We start from the raw sequence: 18,164 nt of genomic DNA on the forward strand, positions 1-18,164 counted from the left end.
TGCTGGCAGTTACCAGAAGATGAAGTGATGAGGAATGGATTCTCCCTAGAGCCTCTGAGGTAGTACAACCCTGTCTAGACCTTGACTTCAAACTTCTGGCCTCCAGAACTATGCAAGAATAAAATCCTGTTGTTTTAAGCTAAGTTTGTGGTATTTTTTTTTTTATATAGCAGCCAAAGGAAACCAGTACACTGGGCTTTTCATCTACTCTAATCCTTAACAATCATTTATGTAATGAACCTATGTAAAAAGGCATGTGAATACACACTGCTACATATCTCAAACTCTTGATGGTTCATGTATTAATCAAAAACATTTGTACTTAAAGAAAATAGATAAATAGGTATAACAACAATTTGATTAAAAGCAGGGCTCCTCAGTCACCAATATTTTCTGTATCATCAATTTTGTTAAACTCTCATTTGTTTCTAAAAACTTATTTTTATCCACTTCTCATTTTTTCTACATTTTTGCATTCTGTTTTGTGACTTTGAGCCCACATGTCTTCATATTACAAAGTTGGAAAGATTGAAATGTTTGGTGCATAATTTATAATGTCTATAAACCACAGTTTTAAAATATAATACAATATGAAAATGTAGGCATAAAAAAGAATCTGCATAGAAAACACGGTATAATCACACTTGAGTTACTTTGCCCATGTCTTCCCCCATGTCGGGTTTCTGATATTTGTTATGTTCTGTTTTTGCTTGTCTGGCTTTTATTCCCCCCATGAACATGCTTTTGAAATAGATTCTGAAAAAATTAAGACCTGGATTTTGAGTGTTTTACACTGTCTTTAAAAGATGTTTAGTTTGTCAAGTTACAATTTACATTTTCATTTTCATGCCAGGGGATGAAGAATAGTCAGATTGTTTTAAAAAATACTCAATTGTTGGATCTAGGTTTTTCCTAACTTCTCAAATATTTACTCTGATTTTACCTACGGTGGGTGGGGAGACAGGGCAGTCCAGGGCAGCAGCACCCTGAATTTAGCAGTAGTTAGAAATGATAACTGGGAATAACAATTATTGGTCAAATCAGCTTTTAAGGCCAATTATCATGTTGGCCAGTGTTCTGCCTGCGTTGGCCAATTGTTGCTGACCATATTACCTGCAGTAGCAGTGGTTCCATTGCCTCTGTGTCATGGCTATTCTTGTCCTGACCCTCAGTCCTGATAACATCTCCTATTTAGAGTAACTTTTTCCTCAGGCACTCTGAGTCTTTTGCTTGTTAGAGCACAGGGAGCCTATGGCTCATGATGAAGATGTGTAGGCAGGACTAGGGTTCCACTGTTTGAACCAAGATCCCTGGAGCTCCATGACTGAAGAAGAGAGAAGATGCTGCATTTTCTGGATCTATGGAGGTGAGCACATATTTCTCAGTTAGGGATATCTTAAGTCTTTTTTTTTTTTTTTAGGGGTGGAGGGAGGGAGAAGGAAATGTTTGCTTTATAATTTTTCCAGGAATAAAGACATGGAGGTCATTGTACTGTATTTGCGGATATTGGCTCTCCAGGCGTTTGTTGTTTCCTTTCCTCATGCCTTTTAAATTCTTGCTAAACCACATGTTATGCTTGTGTTAATGGTGTAATGTTAACTGCTGATCCCTTCCAAGTCATCATTTACTTAAGAGAGAAGTAGGTCTTTTGATTAATCACCTTTTCTGTGGTGTGATTACTTACGTGTCATTGTTATGCATAAATACCAAAGACAAGCATGCATTTCCTGGGAAAAGTTCATGTTGAACTGCTATGGTGGTTTCCTATGTGGAATAATCCACTTTATTATACTAGAAAAGTGGAGGTGTCTTTAATTGCCCACTTGACTGTATTTCTTATTTAGATTGAGAAGAAAGATAAGGGGGAAACCCTCACTAGTTCTGTCCTTGTTCTTATTTGATTTGCAATTGTAGGGCAAGCTTTTTTAAAGTTTATTGTGCTGATTTGTAACACTTTTCCTCCCACTCCTCTTGCAGGCACCAGGAGTGGCACATCCTTGGTATGTTGAGTGGAACCACCTTAGCCTGGTATCTGCTAAGAATTTCAAATGGCACTTTTAGGGTGAAGGCCACCCACATTGAACAGTTTAAGAAATTCAGTAGTCTTTATAATTGTGGTAATTTCCTCCTAATTCCAGGTTTAGGTTTTAAAACTTGATTGAGAATAACTCTTTGAATGAATGGTGACGTATATTTTATCTAAATTAAAAAATGTAAATGTCTGAGTATCTATAGGAGTGACTAAATTTATAACTAACATCTATATATTTTTGGCGTCCCAAAATATGCATTTGGCATTGTAATTACTGAAAATATAATATCTTTTCTTTAACCTTAAAAAGCAAATGTTGGCTAATTATCTGTATAAATTTATTAATAAAGTGCCACCAGGTATAATCATAGATCTGTTTGATTCTTTCCAATTATAAATGATTTCATTGGCATAGTAAAACCAGACCCCCACCAACCAACTTTATAAAGTGACATTGAGGATTTTAAGTTTAGAAAATCTGTGCCTATTGTATTGATCATTTTTGTTGGTGTTGTTTTGAAGAAATCTTTTATAACCTGGTCATTGTAAGATTACTGATAAATATTAAAATATGCTTACTTGAGCCCTCCTCTTCTTTGTCCATTTCTTTGTAATTGAAGAGGTTTTATTGAACCCTGAGATGACAAGAGGAATAAGTACAATTGAACATAAGAAATAATGTGTGATTAAGTCTCTGAATGGGTAACATATCCTCTGAGTAAATATGTTCTTTAGTCATAGGACCAGAGGCATTTTTGTATTAAAAACCTTTGATATCTAAGAGGTACTCATATGATATTCTTGAATAGTTCAAATGCATTCTCCATTTTCAAAGCATGAAAAATACAGAATTAACAAAACAGTGTTGCTCAAGACAAGGCATTTATTTTAATACTGGTTTCATGACCATATAATCTGCTATTTGAGCAGATGATATGATAATGTTTTACAATCATTCTACTTTCAAAGACTGTGAAAACATCCGTATTTTTTATGTAATCCATAGTGCAAACTTTGGTAACTAGATCATTTCATTCTAAAGATCTCTTTCTTGCCCTGACTGGTTTGGCTCAGTGGATAGAGCGTCGGCCTGCGGACCAAAGGGTCCCAGGTTCGATTCCAGTCAGGGGCATGTACCTTGGTTGCGGGCACATCCCCAGTGGGGAGGGTGCAGGAGGCAGCTGAACGATGTTCCTCTCTTATCATTGTTTCTAACTCTCTATCCCTCTCCCTTCCTCTCTGTAAAAAATCAATAAAATATATTTAAAAAAATAAAGATCTCTTTCTTGTGTTTTATGTTTTAATAAATATATTCAAAGTGCTTGAGTGTGGTTACCACTTTGAACACTATGCAAATGTATGATGCCTCTGATAATTTATATCAGAAAATGATTAATATTCTGGATGTGTTTAAGGGATGTTAAAACCGAGGGGGAGCCCTAACCAGTTTGGCTCAGTGGTTAGAGTGTCGGCCTGTGGACTGAAGAGTCCCAGGTTCGATTCCGGTCAAGGGCATGTACCTTGGTTGCGGGCACATCCCCAGTAGGGGGTGTGCAGGAGGCAGCTGATCGATGTTATTAACTCTCTATCCCTCTCCCTTCCTCTCTGTAAAAAAATCAATAAAAATATATATTTAAAAAAACAAAAACCAAGGGGGAATATCTGAGAAAGAGCACTTAAAATATTTTTTGTTTATATTAATGTTCATTTTTATTTTTGGTAATGAGGTAAGCACCTAATTAGTTAATTGATTGCCAGTAGTTCTAGGTACTGAAATGATTTGTAATATTCTTTTTTTTTTTTTTGTAATTTTGAATACTGAACAGGAGTGTCCCATTGTTTGAAATAGACATGCCTAATTAAGTCATAGTTATCTGTTTATACTCTGTTTTAATTTCAGTTCTTTAAAAGATTGTGGCTTTGAAATGCTTTTGGCATGGATAAATGCTTTGTCGGTTGTGTTAAAAACCAAGGTGTGTTGTTAACTAAAGAGACTAGTATTTATAAATATATTCCAGAAGTCATGTGCTACTCTAATGGTTCACCATTAATTTAATCTGATGAAAAATATCAACCCAGGATATTAGAATGTAAATTTCTTTTAATTTTATTAACACATAGGGACTAGGCTTTTCTAATGAAAATCTTTTTCTTGCTAATAAAGTATAAAGAGTAATTTGATAAACTAATATTAAACATAAATCAGGGCCCAGGAGTCCTGTGCTGATTTCTTGATTTTAAAAACTATGAATAATTTCTTCGTGTGATAAAATTTTCTTCTGCTGTCTACATAAAAAAGAAGGCCTTAATTGATGTATTAGGTAAAACAAAGAATTTCTGAAAATATATTTTACAAATTCAGTGTTAATCATACAAAATGGGAAACCTCCACTAGAGAGCCTTAGAATTGTTGCAGAATCTTATTGAGATGCATAGTCAGGTGCTGATATTTGCTGAGCAGTCATAGAATGCACAACATTGTACCGGGTGGTTTCAGATGGAACACATGCTCTTCAGTGAAGGAAAGAGAAAATTCATTCAAGAAACATAAAAATCTTGTGGCAGGTTAAAACTGTTATAAGTCATTAAAGAAAAATGAAGTTAATCATGAAAGGCAAAGTATTACAAATGTTGATCCAGGAGTCAAAGATTGGTGGGAAAATAAGATATATATTAGTTTTTAAGCAGAGAGACATAAAATGGATTGTATGGAAATTTAATTGGCAGATAATAAATCAAATTAAAAACTCCTTGATGAGTCTCCTAGTTAAACATCCCAAATACAGATAGTTTTTAAGAGTGGTTTTTTGTTGTTGTTTTGTTTTTTCATAAAGAACACTTTTTTTCCAACTGTGATCCACCGATTCTCTTATTTGGAATCACCGGAAGTACCATTTAAAATTCAGTTTTCTGGGCCCGACCCCATCCTAATGAATCAGAACCAGGAGCTGAAGCCCAATAAATTGTATTTAAAGAAGTATTTATTTGTTTGTTTGTTTGTTTTAGGAAAGGAGAGAGAGAGAAAGAGAGAGACAATGATTTGTAGTTCCACTTATTTATACATTCATTAGTTGGTTCTTGTATATCCTCTGACCAGGGATGGAACCCCCAAACTGGGCATATGGGAAAGATGCTCTAACCAAATGAGTGACATGGCCAGGGCCCAAGAAATGGTATTTTTAAAAATATATTTTTTTATTGATTTCAGATAGGAAGGGAGAGGGAGAGAGAGAGATAGAAACATAAGTGATGAGAGAGAATCATTTTTCGGCTGTCTCCTGCATGCTCTAGACTGGGGATCGAGGCCGCAACCTGGGCATGTGCCCTGACTGGGAATTGAACTGTAACCTCCTGCTTCATAGGTCAACGCTCAGGCACTGAGCCATGCTAGCGAGGCGAAATGGTATTTTAAATCAATACTTTATGTGAATCTGATGTAAAGTTTAACAACTAGTGATATAGAGGCTATGGAATAGGTTGCTCAAAACAGAGGGATATGAAAGTAGAAAGATGGTACCCAACTGAGGAAAACAATTTTAGTGAAAAATTAAAGGGAAAATGGAATTATGACCTTATCCTTTTAGGCTATATGTGTTTTAATAGCTTCCTCTGCCTAAATAAGCTTTAGTATTGTCATGAATGACAATGTGAAATTATATTTCCAAATGGATTCAGTTCCCTTGTATATTTAAAATACTTTATTATTTTTGACACAATCACAGAAACAAATCTATCTTGTAAGACAAAGATACATACTAGTATACTAGTATATGCAATTGACTAAGATTAAACTTGTTTGTGAAAGATAGGTAAATCCTCACAAAGATAAGAATTTGATCATTCAAATTTATTCTATTTTCAATTTTACATGACATTTTTAGGTGATTAAATTTTCTAGAAATTAAAATGCTATAAATTATTATAGTATTTAATAATAAAACAACTTTTAATTCTAGATATACTGTATTAGCATTTTTATTTTAAAAAAGTTAATTTCTGTTACTGGGGAGAAGTGGGGAAATGCTCCCTGGTTAGGCTAATCTTGTCCAATGCCAACATTCTAGCTCTTTTGTCAAAAGAGTTAGAAACACCGCATTTTTCTTCCCTCAGAGATATTGGTGCCCTGTCTAAGTTTATCCTTAGCAACATGTGCAAAATTATCTACAGGAATAATCTACCAAGTCATGAAAACTGAGCCAATGCTTTATTCTCTGAGGTCACAATGATGAGTCATGTTAAGATTCTTCCACAATTGATCTTTGCATTCTCTTTAGCTTTTTCTCTTTAATCCAGTGATAGCCACCTTTTTATTTTGGCCAACTGATCTTTAACTGTAGTTTTTTTAATGATTCAAACATAAAGAAAAAAATCTTAGATTATTTTTTCTGAAAGTTTTTTGAAATGAAAAACCTTCATGGACCAAATTTTTATTGAACATTTTAATTATGTTTTATTATTTATATTTATTCTATTCATTGTTTATATTTCTTATTACATATTCTTATTATTTAATTCTTTTAAATAGGTAAAATATATGGAACTTATGTGGTTAATTTTAAAGTCTGTTAGCCAAATCCCATCCCACCTCTGAGATAATAGTTGCTATTCATTCAATGAGATTCTTTTCAAACTTTTTCTTTTCATAATCAAATACATAAATAATACATATACATATTTTTATTAAAAAAATGTCCATTGAAATTTTACCTTTATATTATTGTGGATGTTTTAACAGATCAGATTAAAAAGAGAGAATGCAGAATCTATTTATAGCATGGATGTATTTCATTTAACCTCTCCTATTGAAGTTACTTATACTCACTCACATATACTTATGAACTATTTTACAGAAAGAATGTATTACTGTAACTGAAATTACTACTTCAAAGCTGCCTATGTTTTATCCCTAATTTTAAATAGAAATGTCTAGTGTTTCACCAAGTCTGGGGTTTATTAATTGGTTTCCCACGGATTCAGATCCTGTTTTTTTAAATTGTAGTCCTGGGTTATTAAAAAGTTTAAATAAATAATGCATGATAAGCTTTACAAAATGTATTTTTAGTATCTTTTGAAGTGATTTTGTATTGTTCTTCCTCTATAGTAATTTACATAAATATAACATATTATATGGGTATATTTCTTAATGTTGAACACTCATTGCATCTTGAAACTAGCCCTACTTAGTCATGCTCAACTTATTCTATGCACTGATATATTTGATTCTCTAACTAATAGCGAAGTCACTTGGATTTGTAGTAACGATATAGATCAGTTTGTAGATTTATTTTTTAGGAATTATTCTTGACTGGTTTTGTTATTAGACTTACTTGAATTTAGATAATCTCCATCTTTTTAAAGCCCTGGGGAAGTTTAAATAACATAGAAACTATCTGGTCCTGGGATAATAGGTATATTTCTGAGGTAGACAAAATAATGACTCCCCCAACCCCAGAAAGATGCCCGCATCCTAATTCCCAGAACCTGGGAATATGTTCATTTTCATGGTAAAGAGGTTTTACAGATAGGATAGAGGTTAATGAGCTTGAGATTATCATGGACTATCTGGGTGGGCCCAATCTAATAAAAAAATAATTAAACGTGGAAGAAGATGAGTAAAAATACTCAACTGGAGAAGGATCTGATTGGCCACTGCTGGTGTTAAAGATAAAGGAAGGGATCCATGAGCCAAGGAATGTGATTTCATCTAGAAACTGGGAATGGTCCTCAGTTTACAGAAAATGGAAACCTTGGTCCTACAAAAGCAAGGAATTCAATTTTCCCAATAACCTGAATGAGTATGAAAAGAAACCCCCTCCCTCCTTCCCCCAGAGACTTAAGAAAGGATTCCAGTGAAACCCATGCTGGACTTCTGTGTATAAGACTGTGAATGAATAAAATTTATTGTTTTAAGTCACTAAGTGTGTGGTAATTTGTCGAAGGTCAAAAGAAAGCTAATACAATTCCCTTTAACTTTTTCTCTAGTAAATGTTTATTGTATCATCTCATTATTGTCAATAGAAAAAATGGGGATATACATTGTATGAACATAACAAAATTCACAATGGGCTGAGTTACACAATAAGTACAATAATTTAGGTGTAAAATTACATATGTAATATTTCAAAATTGAGGTTATCAATAAAAGATACTTAGGAAGGTATAGATATAATTTTCAAATGGTTATTTGCTTTTAATCATGGGGGGGGGTAGGAGACATATGTAATACTCTTTGTAATACTTTAAGCAATAAAACTAAATTTTAAAAATTCATTTTCTTCAAATTACTTTCACCTTTGATTTGATGTTTTAAAATATTTTTATTTGTTGACTTATATATTACTTTTTAAAAATTTATTTTCTTTTTTAAAAATCGGTATTTTTGAAATATTACATATGTCCCTGTTTTCCCCCATTGACTTTTTCTTGCCTGTACCCCCACCCCACCCCCTGCCCCAGGGCTTCCCCACCCTATTGTGTGTCCATGGGTTATGCTTATATGCATACAAGTTCTTTGGTTAATCTCTTCCCACTCACCCACCCACCCTGGCCTTCCCTCTTGAGGTTTGACAGTTTCTTCCATGCTTCTCTATCTCTGGATCTATTTTGTTCAACAGTTTATTTTGTTCATTAGATTCCACATATGAGTGAGATCATGTGATACTTGTCTTTCTCTGACTGGTTTATTTCACTTGTATAATACTCTCCAGATCCCTCCATGCTGTCTCAAAGGAACATATCCTTCTTTTTGACTGCTGTATAGAATTCCACTGTGAAATGTACCACAGCTTTTTTATCCATTCATTTATTGATGGCCCATTGGGCTGTTTCCAGATCTTAGCTATTGTAAACTGTGCTGCTGTGAACATAGGGGTGCACACATTCTTTCTGACTGGTGTTTCGGGATTCTTAGCATATATTCCTAGAAGTGAGATCACTGGGTCAAATGACACTTCTACATTTAATCTTTTGAGGAAACTCCATACTATTTTCCATAATGGCTGCACCAGTCTGCATTTGTATTACTTTTTAAAAATATTTATTATAATTGTCAGATTTCTCTGGGAAATGGTATACAGCTTTACCGAGTCAGCTATAAAGGTCTTTGAAAAATCCATGTCCCATTTTCTCCTTAATGAGAAGTTCACAATTTGTCTTGAGTTATATAGTGACATTCCATGTGACCAAAATAGTATGAGCTGCACTTTTTAGGTTTTCAGAGGATCAGAGCTTAGTTTAGAACAGCTCTGGTATAACTTTGGGACTTTTCTTTGAAATGGAATTGGTTTTCAGGTTTACATATGTGTATGTGTACATGTTCCTTTTAACTCACTAATGTGTTTCGCATGCATGGTTTCATTGCTGATGTCCAGGGGTAGGTTATTTTTCTGTAGTTGAGGGGAGGAGTCAGGACAGTTCTATGACATTCCTGTGATGTGGCACTGCAGGCTGTACTCAGGTATTTCATTCCGGTCCTCCTCCACCTCCTCTGGGTTTTCAGGTGTGTAATTTTAATTTAATAAATATTTGCCTTTTTAAATCTTGTCCTAAAAACTAATACATTTGCAAATCATGTAGAATATCTTCTCGGCTTTAACACTGTATAAATGTCTTTAGATGAGGGTGAGAAATGCCAGTAACATGAAGCAACTTTGCAAAGGGCTCACTGATAGCTGTTCCTTTCTGTGGCCTCCCTGTCTCTTTATGTAATTACTATGACAGGTGGGTGACATTTCCTGTTTGTACATAAGTATGAGGAGCCCACAAGTATTTACCAAAGAATTTTTCTATTGAAATTATTTGGGTAATTTGCATCCAGTCCCATGTGGGTCCTGGTTTGTAGGCTAGGGAGAAAAAAATTCATCCAGCGTTACTTAGATTGCTGTGTCTCCCCTTAAAGATCAAACGGAGTAGTAAAACTGTATTGAAGTATTAAAGAGGGTAGTAAAACCGGTAATTTCTGTATTAAGGGTTCATTGCAAGTGCTTGTATATTGGTTTCTTTAAGGTCTGGCAGCTATGACTGTGACTTCTCTTCAGAGTTATCTTACCACAGAGCAATCTTTTGTACATCATTCATGATCTGTGAGTCTGGAATTTAAAAACATTGGGTTGGAAAATGTGGAATTCACCTGTAAATATATTTGAAACTTTTGGTCATATTTTTCTGGGGGGAAAATGTGTTGAAATATAAATGTTTTTAATAGTGATGAAATATAAATGTATTTGTATTTCTGATTTTTTAAAAAAGAGAAGTCATTGTAGTATTTTTCTATATAATCAGTCAGCCAAACATGAAAAGGCAAAGGTAATGAATGAGGGCAATGCCAGCATGTTGCCGCCCCCTAGTGGGAAGCCGTAGATTGCCAGAGTCATCTTGGAAATGGAAACTTTTGGAAATGAGCATAGAAAAAGGCAAGGTGGAAAGACAAAACAGACTTCCTCAAAATGGAGTAAAAAGAAAAATTTTGAGATACTGAAAAGAGTTGACTAATTTATTTTGAAACTTTCAAAGGTCATGGAGGAGCTGTGAAAAGACAGTCATGAAAATCCAATCATTATCATGCCCGAACTGAGCTAAGCACTTGTGAAAGTTCATTGATATAATGTACCAACTCCATGAAGTAGGTTCTATTATTTTCCCCATGTCTGATATAGTGATACTGAGATTTCACAGTTTAAATAACTGGCTTGTAGTTAATTAGCCACTTCATAATGGACTGACTGACTCCAGTCTAAATTTTTAACTGTTTCATACTATTTCTATGTTCTTTTTAAATAATCATTGTAATCTTTGTAACTAATAATAATACTTTCAACATGAGTTCTTCTTTCATTGAATCTCTGGGAATAAATAAATAACTTCTTTATACATAAAAAAGAAGACATAATATGCTTCTAATATTTTGAAAGCTGTGTAATATTAATTATCTTCACCACTACATAGAAACATTGAAAATTTTGATTTTAAAATATCATTACTGGGTTGCATCTGTCTTCAGTGCACTGAAAATATTGCATTACTTAAAAGCAGACTTGATTCAAGATGCTCTAATTTCAGGGGTGAGATAAATGTATTCATTATATGTGGGGAAGTATAAAGTGATGTTTTGTCTTTTCTAAGTAATATACCATGGAGACACCTTCTTCATTATAAAGTGGTCGCTAGGAAATAGGGACCAGACACTTTAATCTAAATTCCTATTTTTAATGACTGTTTATTAATGGTTTAATGGTTACAGAGAAGCTTCTAGAACATTTATTTTTATACCCACATTTTTCACCACAACATTATACAGGAATTTCTGGCTGATTCTCTCCTTTTCCTCAAAACCCAAACTGAGATCACGTAAGTGGAAGAAATAGGTCTCTTTACTCTTACCAAATGGAAGACTTGTTTCTGTCTTTACTTATACATTTCACAGTTGTCTGAACACAAACCACACAGGCTGAAAGAGAAATATAAAGATTTAGCTTGGACAAACATTTGCTCTATAAAGTAATTGTTACTAAATACTTTTGGATCAACAAACTGGTAACTTTCAAATGGTTTTGAATGATATTTCTGCTAATGTAAAGTTGGCAAAGTTTAGTCTGTTTCAATAAATGCATTGGGAGCCCAGGAAAATATTATCTAGAAGAATTTTATTAACTAATAAAGCTCTGAATGATTTCAGCTCTTCTGATTAACCACTCTCTCAACAGTCTTTTATTTCATGCATGCTCGTGATATTATATTAGTTTGGCCAAAAATTGCTTTTATTAATTAGTTTTACATTTTGTTTTTAATATTACATAGTTTTATATATTTTTGTTTGTTACTTACAAAATAAGTATTTAATAATTCTTGGTATAAGTGGAATAGAGGATATGACTTCTTTTCACATCTGTGAGATGTATTTTAATGTTCACTAATTTTAGAAGAAACACATAGTTGAAAAATAACCTTTTTTTCCAACCTGAAATTCCCACAAAATATTCTCAATATCTGATACATTGAGATAATGTAAGATTTGTGGCTATGTCCTAATGTAAACCAAGCTCAGTCTTAGAATTACTCAGATAGAAGGGTGTCAAATCAGACCCAGTGGGTAAATGTGAGGTTCTCAAGGATTTCTGGGATGTGGAAGCCAGCTTGCTACTCAGGGATGCCTGGGCATAACTCTGTCTGCATCTCCCCCCTCCCGCCCCCCCCCCCCTCCCCCAGAGTGAAGGTGCAGACTTGCTGACTCCTAATTTGGCTTTAGAAACAAGACAAGTGAGGATATCTTTAACTATTTCCTATTACTATCATAGATTATGAAGGGCATAGAGACTTGAGTAGTGATGAAACCCTGAATAATAAAGGACTACTCTGTGCAGCAAAATTTCAGCTTTTCAGGTTTGCTTGTGTCATGGGCAATTACATGGCCCCATTAGGGATTCTTGGGGCCAAGAGACTGTTGCCACAACTGTATCAGCATAGAATAATGTGTGGCCATCTTGATACGATTTTATAAGGAGATTTTATTTAAACTCAGAACTTGTCTAAACTGATTGTGTGTGTGTGTGTGTGAGAGAGAGAGATTTGGTTGCAGGTGCTATCTATTTAAATGGGGTCTTTATTCTAAACAATATTGGTCTTGATTTCTTTGAGAATATAAATTTTCTGTATATAAGGATACAGTTTATATTATTCTATGTTCATTATACTTAAAACTCAGCTTACTTTTGCTTTATGTTTTAGAGTGTTTATAGAATGTCCTGTGTTCATGTTTTATAATGTCACATTGAAATTTAATATTATTTTATATTATATCTAGTTAGTACATTTATAAAGGCTTGTGTTTTCAAGTAGACTTCAAACACCTGTAGATAGCCATTGCTTACGTACATTTTTTTCTGTGCAAAGGGTGGAGAGCCCTGGCAAACTGAATTGAGGCGAGTAGAATGAAATTGAATTGCAATTTATAATTCAAGTGGAGTTTTAAACTAGAACTATATGCTCCTGCCCTGCACTGAACAGAATCTATATAATAAAAGCCTAAGCGACCATTACAGCAGAATGACCTGTTGCTATGATGCACACTGACCACCAGGGGCAGACACTCAACGCAGGAGCTGCCCCTTGTTGGTCAGTGCGCTCCCACAGGGGGAGAAGCTGCTCAGCCAGAAGCCGGGCTCACAGCTGGTGAGCGCAGCGGTGGTGGCAGGAGCTTCTCCTGCTCCACGGCAGTGCTAAGGAGCAGCGGGCTGAGTGGTAAGGAGTGAGGTATCCCGGATTGCTAGAGGGATGTCTGACTGCTGGCTCGGGGATCAGGCCTAAGCGGCAGGTGGATATCCCCCAAGGGGTCTCAGACTGCGAGAGGGCACAGGCCAGGCTGAGGAACAACCCCCACCCCCGCTCCAGTGCATGAGTTTCATGCACTGGGCCTCTAGTTGTATTAATAAAATCAAGATGTGAGAGACAAAATTATGGCAGACTGTCCCTGTAATAGAAGATATTTGATTTCACTGATAGTGGCATCTCTACCACTTGCCCTGATTTACTGAGGAGAGCACTGCTTATTTTTTGTAAGTCCTAATGATGCAGAGGTCTTTCAGAAAAATACTGATGGGGCCCAATTTCTTTCTCTTTCACATTCCCTTTCCTGCCAGATTGTGAACACACACACACACACACACACACACACACACACACACACACACTCAGTAATTATTCCATCTTAAGTGTCATCGAGAAAGGAGCTAAGAAAAACAATAAAAAAATGAAAATTGATTAATGTGATTAGCACCATCACTGTTTGGGTGAGAAATGATCATTTTGATAAATGTATTGAAAGACTGAGTAGAATTTTCTCATTAATAAATGTTCTAACGTTATTCTCAAATTTATAAAATTAACATTAAGTTCCTCTGACTTTTGCTAGAGGACTTGTACATTTGGGTTGAGCCATGTGAAAGACCTCTCTGTTTTCCTGTCTCTCCACAAGCTGTGGCCTGCATATTCTTTATGATTTTATTAGCAAGGGAATCATTAGAAGAAAGATTACCATATCTTACACAAGGAGTTAGGTTTCTGGGTATTTCAAGGCTCAGTTCGGAGGAAATTATTTAGTTTCATCAGTTTTTAATTATAGTTGTGATACTGTGAGGGCCTTTGGAACTGTTGTGTTGAATCTGAACTCTGATTTGACAATTTTTCTTTGCATGATTCTCAATAACTAACACAGGAATGTGTTTAGATGAAATGTCCTTATTTTATCACTTATGTTGGTCTGAAGGAAGAACCAAGGTTAATATGCTCAGAGATTTTTGAAAGCCTTTATTTTAAACTTTTAATATCAGTAGATGTTCATATAGTATCAACTCTCATAAATTTCCTGTTTTCCAAATTGGATTATTATAAGTGGAAGTGTTATACTGTAAGTGGATATATTTGAAATTATGCATTACTTATAAGTTAAAATCCAATTATGACCTATTCTCTAATGATACAGTCAACATTTTATTTAAAAATATATTTTATTTCTTTTTAGGGAATCCCAGGATTTCCTGGAAACCAAGGATTAATGGGACAAAAGGTGAGTATTGATGAAATTTGAAAGATTTGGGCCTGAATCAGCTTATTAAAAGGGCAATGTGTCTTCACCAAGAATACTTTTTTACTACATTCATGGCAAGTCAATTGTTCAAATATGATATAATTTTAGAAGCTATTATTTTACAAATTAGTTTTTATTATTATTTTATCCAGATAATATAAATTTGCATTTACATACTTGCTTTCTATTTTACTAGGTTACTTTTCTGTCTTGTGCTCTTAGTAGTAATTTTACTACTTCCTGAACTATACCTTTAGAAGTTCTTTTAGTACAGATATCTTGATAATAAACTTTCAGTTTTGATTTAACTAAAAATATCTTTATTTTACTCTTGTATTTGAGACATAATTTTGTAGAGCATACAATTCAAGATTGAGGATTATTTTCTCTTAACACATTGAGAAATTTCTTCTATTGTCTCCTGGCTTCTGTTGTTACTATGAAAAATCTGCTTTGATTCTAATGACCATTGATTTGTGTCTGTCCCTTTCTTTGGGATTCTTTTAAGGTATTTCTTTGTTTTTAGTGTTCTTGAAACTCACTGTGGTGTATCTAGATAAAGATTTCTCTTTATTCATCCTGGTGGGAACTCAATTTGCTTCCCGGCTCTGTGGAATCATTTGTATTAATTCTATAAAACATCAACCATTACCTCCGTTTTACTATTTCATTCTCTCTGTTGCATCTTTCTGGAATTCTTGTGAGATATATTTATCCCTTCTAATTTTGTCCTCTACCAGTATATCCCTAAATAGTTTTTTATTTTCATATTCTTTATTCTGTCTTACATTCTGGTTCAATTTTTTGGATATATTTTCCAGTGTACTTATTTTTCCTTTACTGTGTCTAATCTATTTAAATCAATTGTTGGGTGTTGTTTTTTTTTTTTTTTTTTTTAAATCCTCACCTGAGGATATCTTTTCCCTTGATTTTTTAGAGACAGTGGAAGGGAAGTAGAGTTGGGATGGGGATAGGTGGGGGGAGAGAGCTCAATGTGAGAGAGATACATGGATTGGTTGCCTCCTGCACCGGCCCCAACTGGTGCCCACATATGTGCCCTTGACCAGGATTTGGATCCAAGACCCTTAGGTGTGCAGGCCAACACTCCAAAACTACTGAGCAACACTGGCCATGGCAAGTTCTAATTTTTAATAATATCTTTTTATTCTTACTAACTTTTCTTATTCTGTTTTCAGTCCTACTAGTCCTCCTGGTTTCATTTTTTAATTTGTAAATATTTCATATACAGTTTTAAATTCTGCTTCTGTCATTTGTGGATATTCCTGTTGAGTCTCAGTCTGTGGCTTGCTGCCTCTTTTTTTCTGGTTGATTGTGAGCTCATTGCTTATCTTAGTTGGTGGGAGTCCTGTCAGTCTAACTGGAGATGGAGAGCTGCCTCCAATTGGCAGCGTGGACACAATTTCAACCCCCTTTGAAAGTTCTGCCTCTACAGATGGCTGGTCCAGCAGTCAGTTTGCTGAGCTGAGCATGCACTCTCAGGCAACCCCAATCCTCTGACTCCTGCACAGCTCCAAATCTCATAATTATAGCCTCAACCCAGAGTATATTTTATTAAAATGAGAGATATTTGAAGACCTTCCCTACTTCTTAGAAGACTGGCATTTTCTCACAGAGGATGCTCTTTCTGTTTTTTGTTTTTGTTTGTGTTTGTTCTGGATTCCGAGAATCCCTTGGAGCACCCAGTGAGCCACAATCCCAGAAGTTTAAATCTGAATGCTGTTATTCCGTATTCATTTTTTTTATTAGTTTGTTTTTACTATCATAGATCTTAAACTCTGATATGTAAAAAAAAATTTCTTTATTATTCCCCCCTGTTGTCTCACCTTTTAGTGAACTGCTAGGTCATCTTTGAAAGACTGGCAATTGTCATACCTGATTTCCTAATGAAAATATTTGACTTTGTAAGTCCACCACAGACCCCAGGCCCACGTCTTTAAGGTGTTTAGTTCCTGAGTTTTCAGCCTTGCCTTGCTCCTTTCTCATAGTACAGGAAGGGAAAACAGACCACACTGGGCTGATTGGTATTGAATTTTCATTCTGTAGTGCTTAGGTCAGAAATTTCTGGAAATGAGTTGATAATTTCCAATTTTAAATGTGATCTGTATTTGATTTTTAGGGAGAAATTGGGCCTCCAGGACCATTAGGAAAAAAAGGAGCTCCGGGGATACCTGTATGTTAATGTCATTATTATCAGGCGTTTGAAATATTGTTACTATGTGCCAGGAGTTCTTATTCTGGAGTTCACAAAACTTGGTGGGGTCCAGCAATAAGATACTTGGGGTTCACCAATTCCATCCATTTGTATGAAAGAGATAATGTTTATGTCCATTTTTCTAGAAAAGTCTAGATTTCTTCAGGTTCTAAAAAATTTGACCACCCAAATAAAGGTCAGAGACCTTACTATAGATAAACCAGAAAATAAATTTTTAATATTTCATATACTGTGCTATTAACTAGTATATTTTACATTTTATAATTGCAATGACATCCTAAATTGACAGCAAAGCATAGTATTGATGACATGGTATTTTTAATATGGCCATGTTGAGATTATATTTTCTGGTGATATTAATTGAATTTTTATTTTGTTCATCACATTTCCTTTGCCATATTTAAGAGAAAGCAGATATTTTTAGTATACATGATGGTATTTAAAGTTCAACAAAAACTAAATCAGGTCCTTTTGCTAGAGTGGTTATCATTGTCTTATTATGAATTATATGGTTAGTTTAAAATATGGCCATTTTGTAACTTGAAGAGAGATTATTATATTCAAAGAATTTATTAGATTGTAACTCTTTCAAAATACTGTTCAAGAAAATAGAAATTCTAAGTAATGTTGATCAAGGTAACATCCATGCAGAAACCTAATTCTTTACCCTCATGATAAAAGGAAGAATGAGTATAGAAAAAAATAAACTTTCCCTTACATCTGTCTTTTACCAGCCCTTCAGTAACTTGAGCTATTGTAGATTCTTTGAGCAAAAATTTACAAGGGCTCTGCTAGCCTTCATTCTATCTTGTATAGGTTGCTTATTTACTTTATTATCCTTTATTTGGATGTGTGTAAGGAAATTTTCCAAATAAGTGGATCAATTGTTATAAGAATGTGTGGCTTGGAAATGAATTTAAATTTTTAAAATGTTTTTCTCTATATTTCTCTTGAATTCCCACTTAAAAATGTAGGGTTTGATGGGAAGCGATGGCTCACCAGGTCAGCCTGGAACTCCAGGATCTAAGGTAAATATAGGACAAACAATAAGATTGAGAACTTCGTGTCAAATGACCATTTATGTACTTCAATAAAAGTTTTAACTAGCTACATTGATTTTATTTTGAATGTGGTTTTAGTTCTAGGAACAATCACTTATAGGAATAAAATCTTAGGCAAAAATTGTGCATATAGAACAGACTAAAGCAGGTCTGGTTTAAGCTGGGAAGGTTCTAGGCTCCCTCACTACTCAGCTCCCTCCTCCCTTATTGGCATCTCAGAGAGCACTGAGGAACACGTAGAGTTCTACGAAGTTTAGT

The 18,164-nt window shown here is 34.6% G+C and overlaps 1 protein-coding gene across 2 annotated transcripts in view; it reads left to right on the forward strand.

Moving 5' to 3' along the window:
* The window catches only part of COL21A1 (collagen type XXI alpha 1 chain), a 175,273-nt gene that overhangs the window by 137,958 nt on the left and 19,151 nt on the right, over positions 1–18,164 (forward strand). For both annotated transcript variants that reach the window (XM_059701347.1, XM_059701346.1), the window contains 3 exons: positions 14,547–14,591; positions 16,750–16,803; positions 17,820–17,873. In XM_059701347.1, coding sequence (XP_059557330.1) covers positions 14,547–14,591; positions 16,750–16,803; positions 17,820–17,873 — 153 coding nt within the window. The remainder of the gene's footprint in view (positions 1–14,546; positions 14,592–16,749; positions 16,804–17,819; positions 17,874–18,164) is intronic.

The sequence above is a fragment of the Myotis daubentonii genome, chromosome 6, assembly GCF_963259705.1.
Source record: "Myotis daubentonii chromosome 6, mMyoDau2.1, whole genome shotgun sequence".
Taxonomy (NCBI): domain Eukaryota; kingdom Metazoa; phylum Chordata; class Mammalia; order Chiroptera; family Vespertilionidae; genus Myotis; species Myotis daubentonii.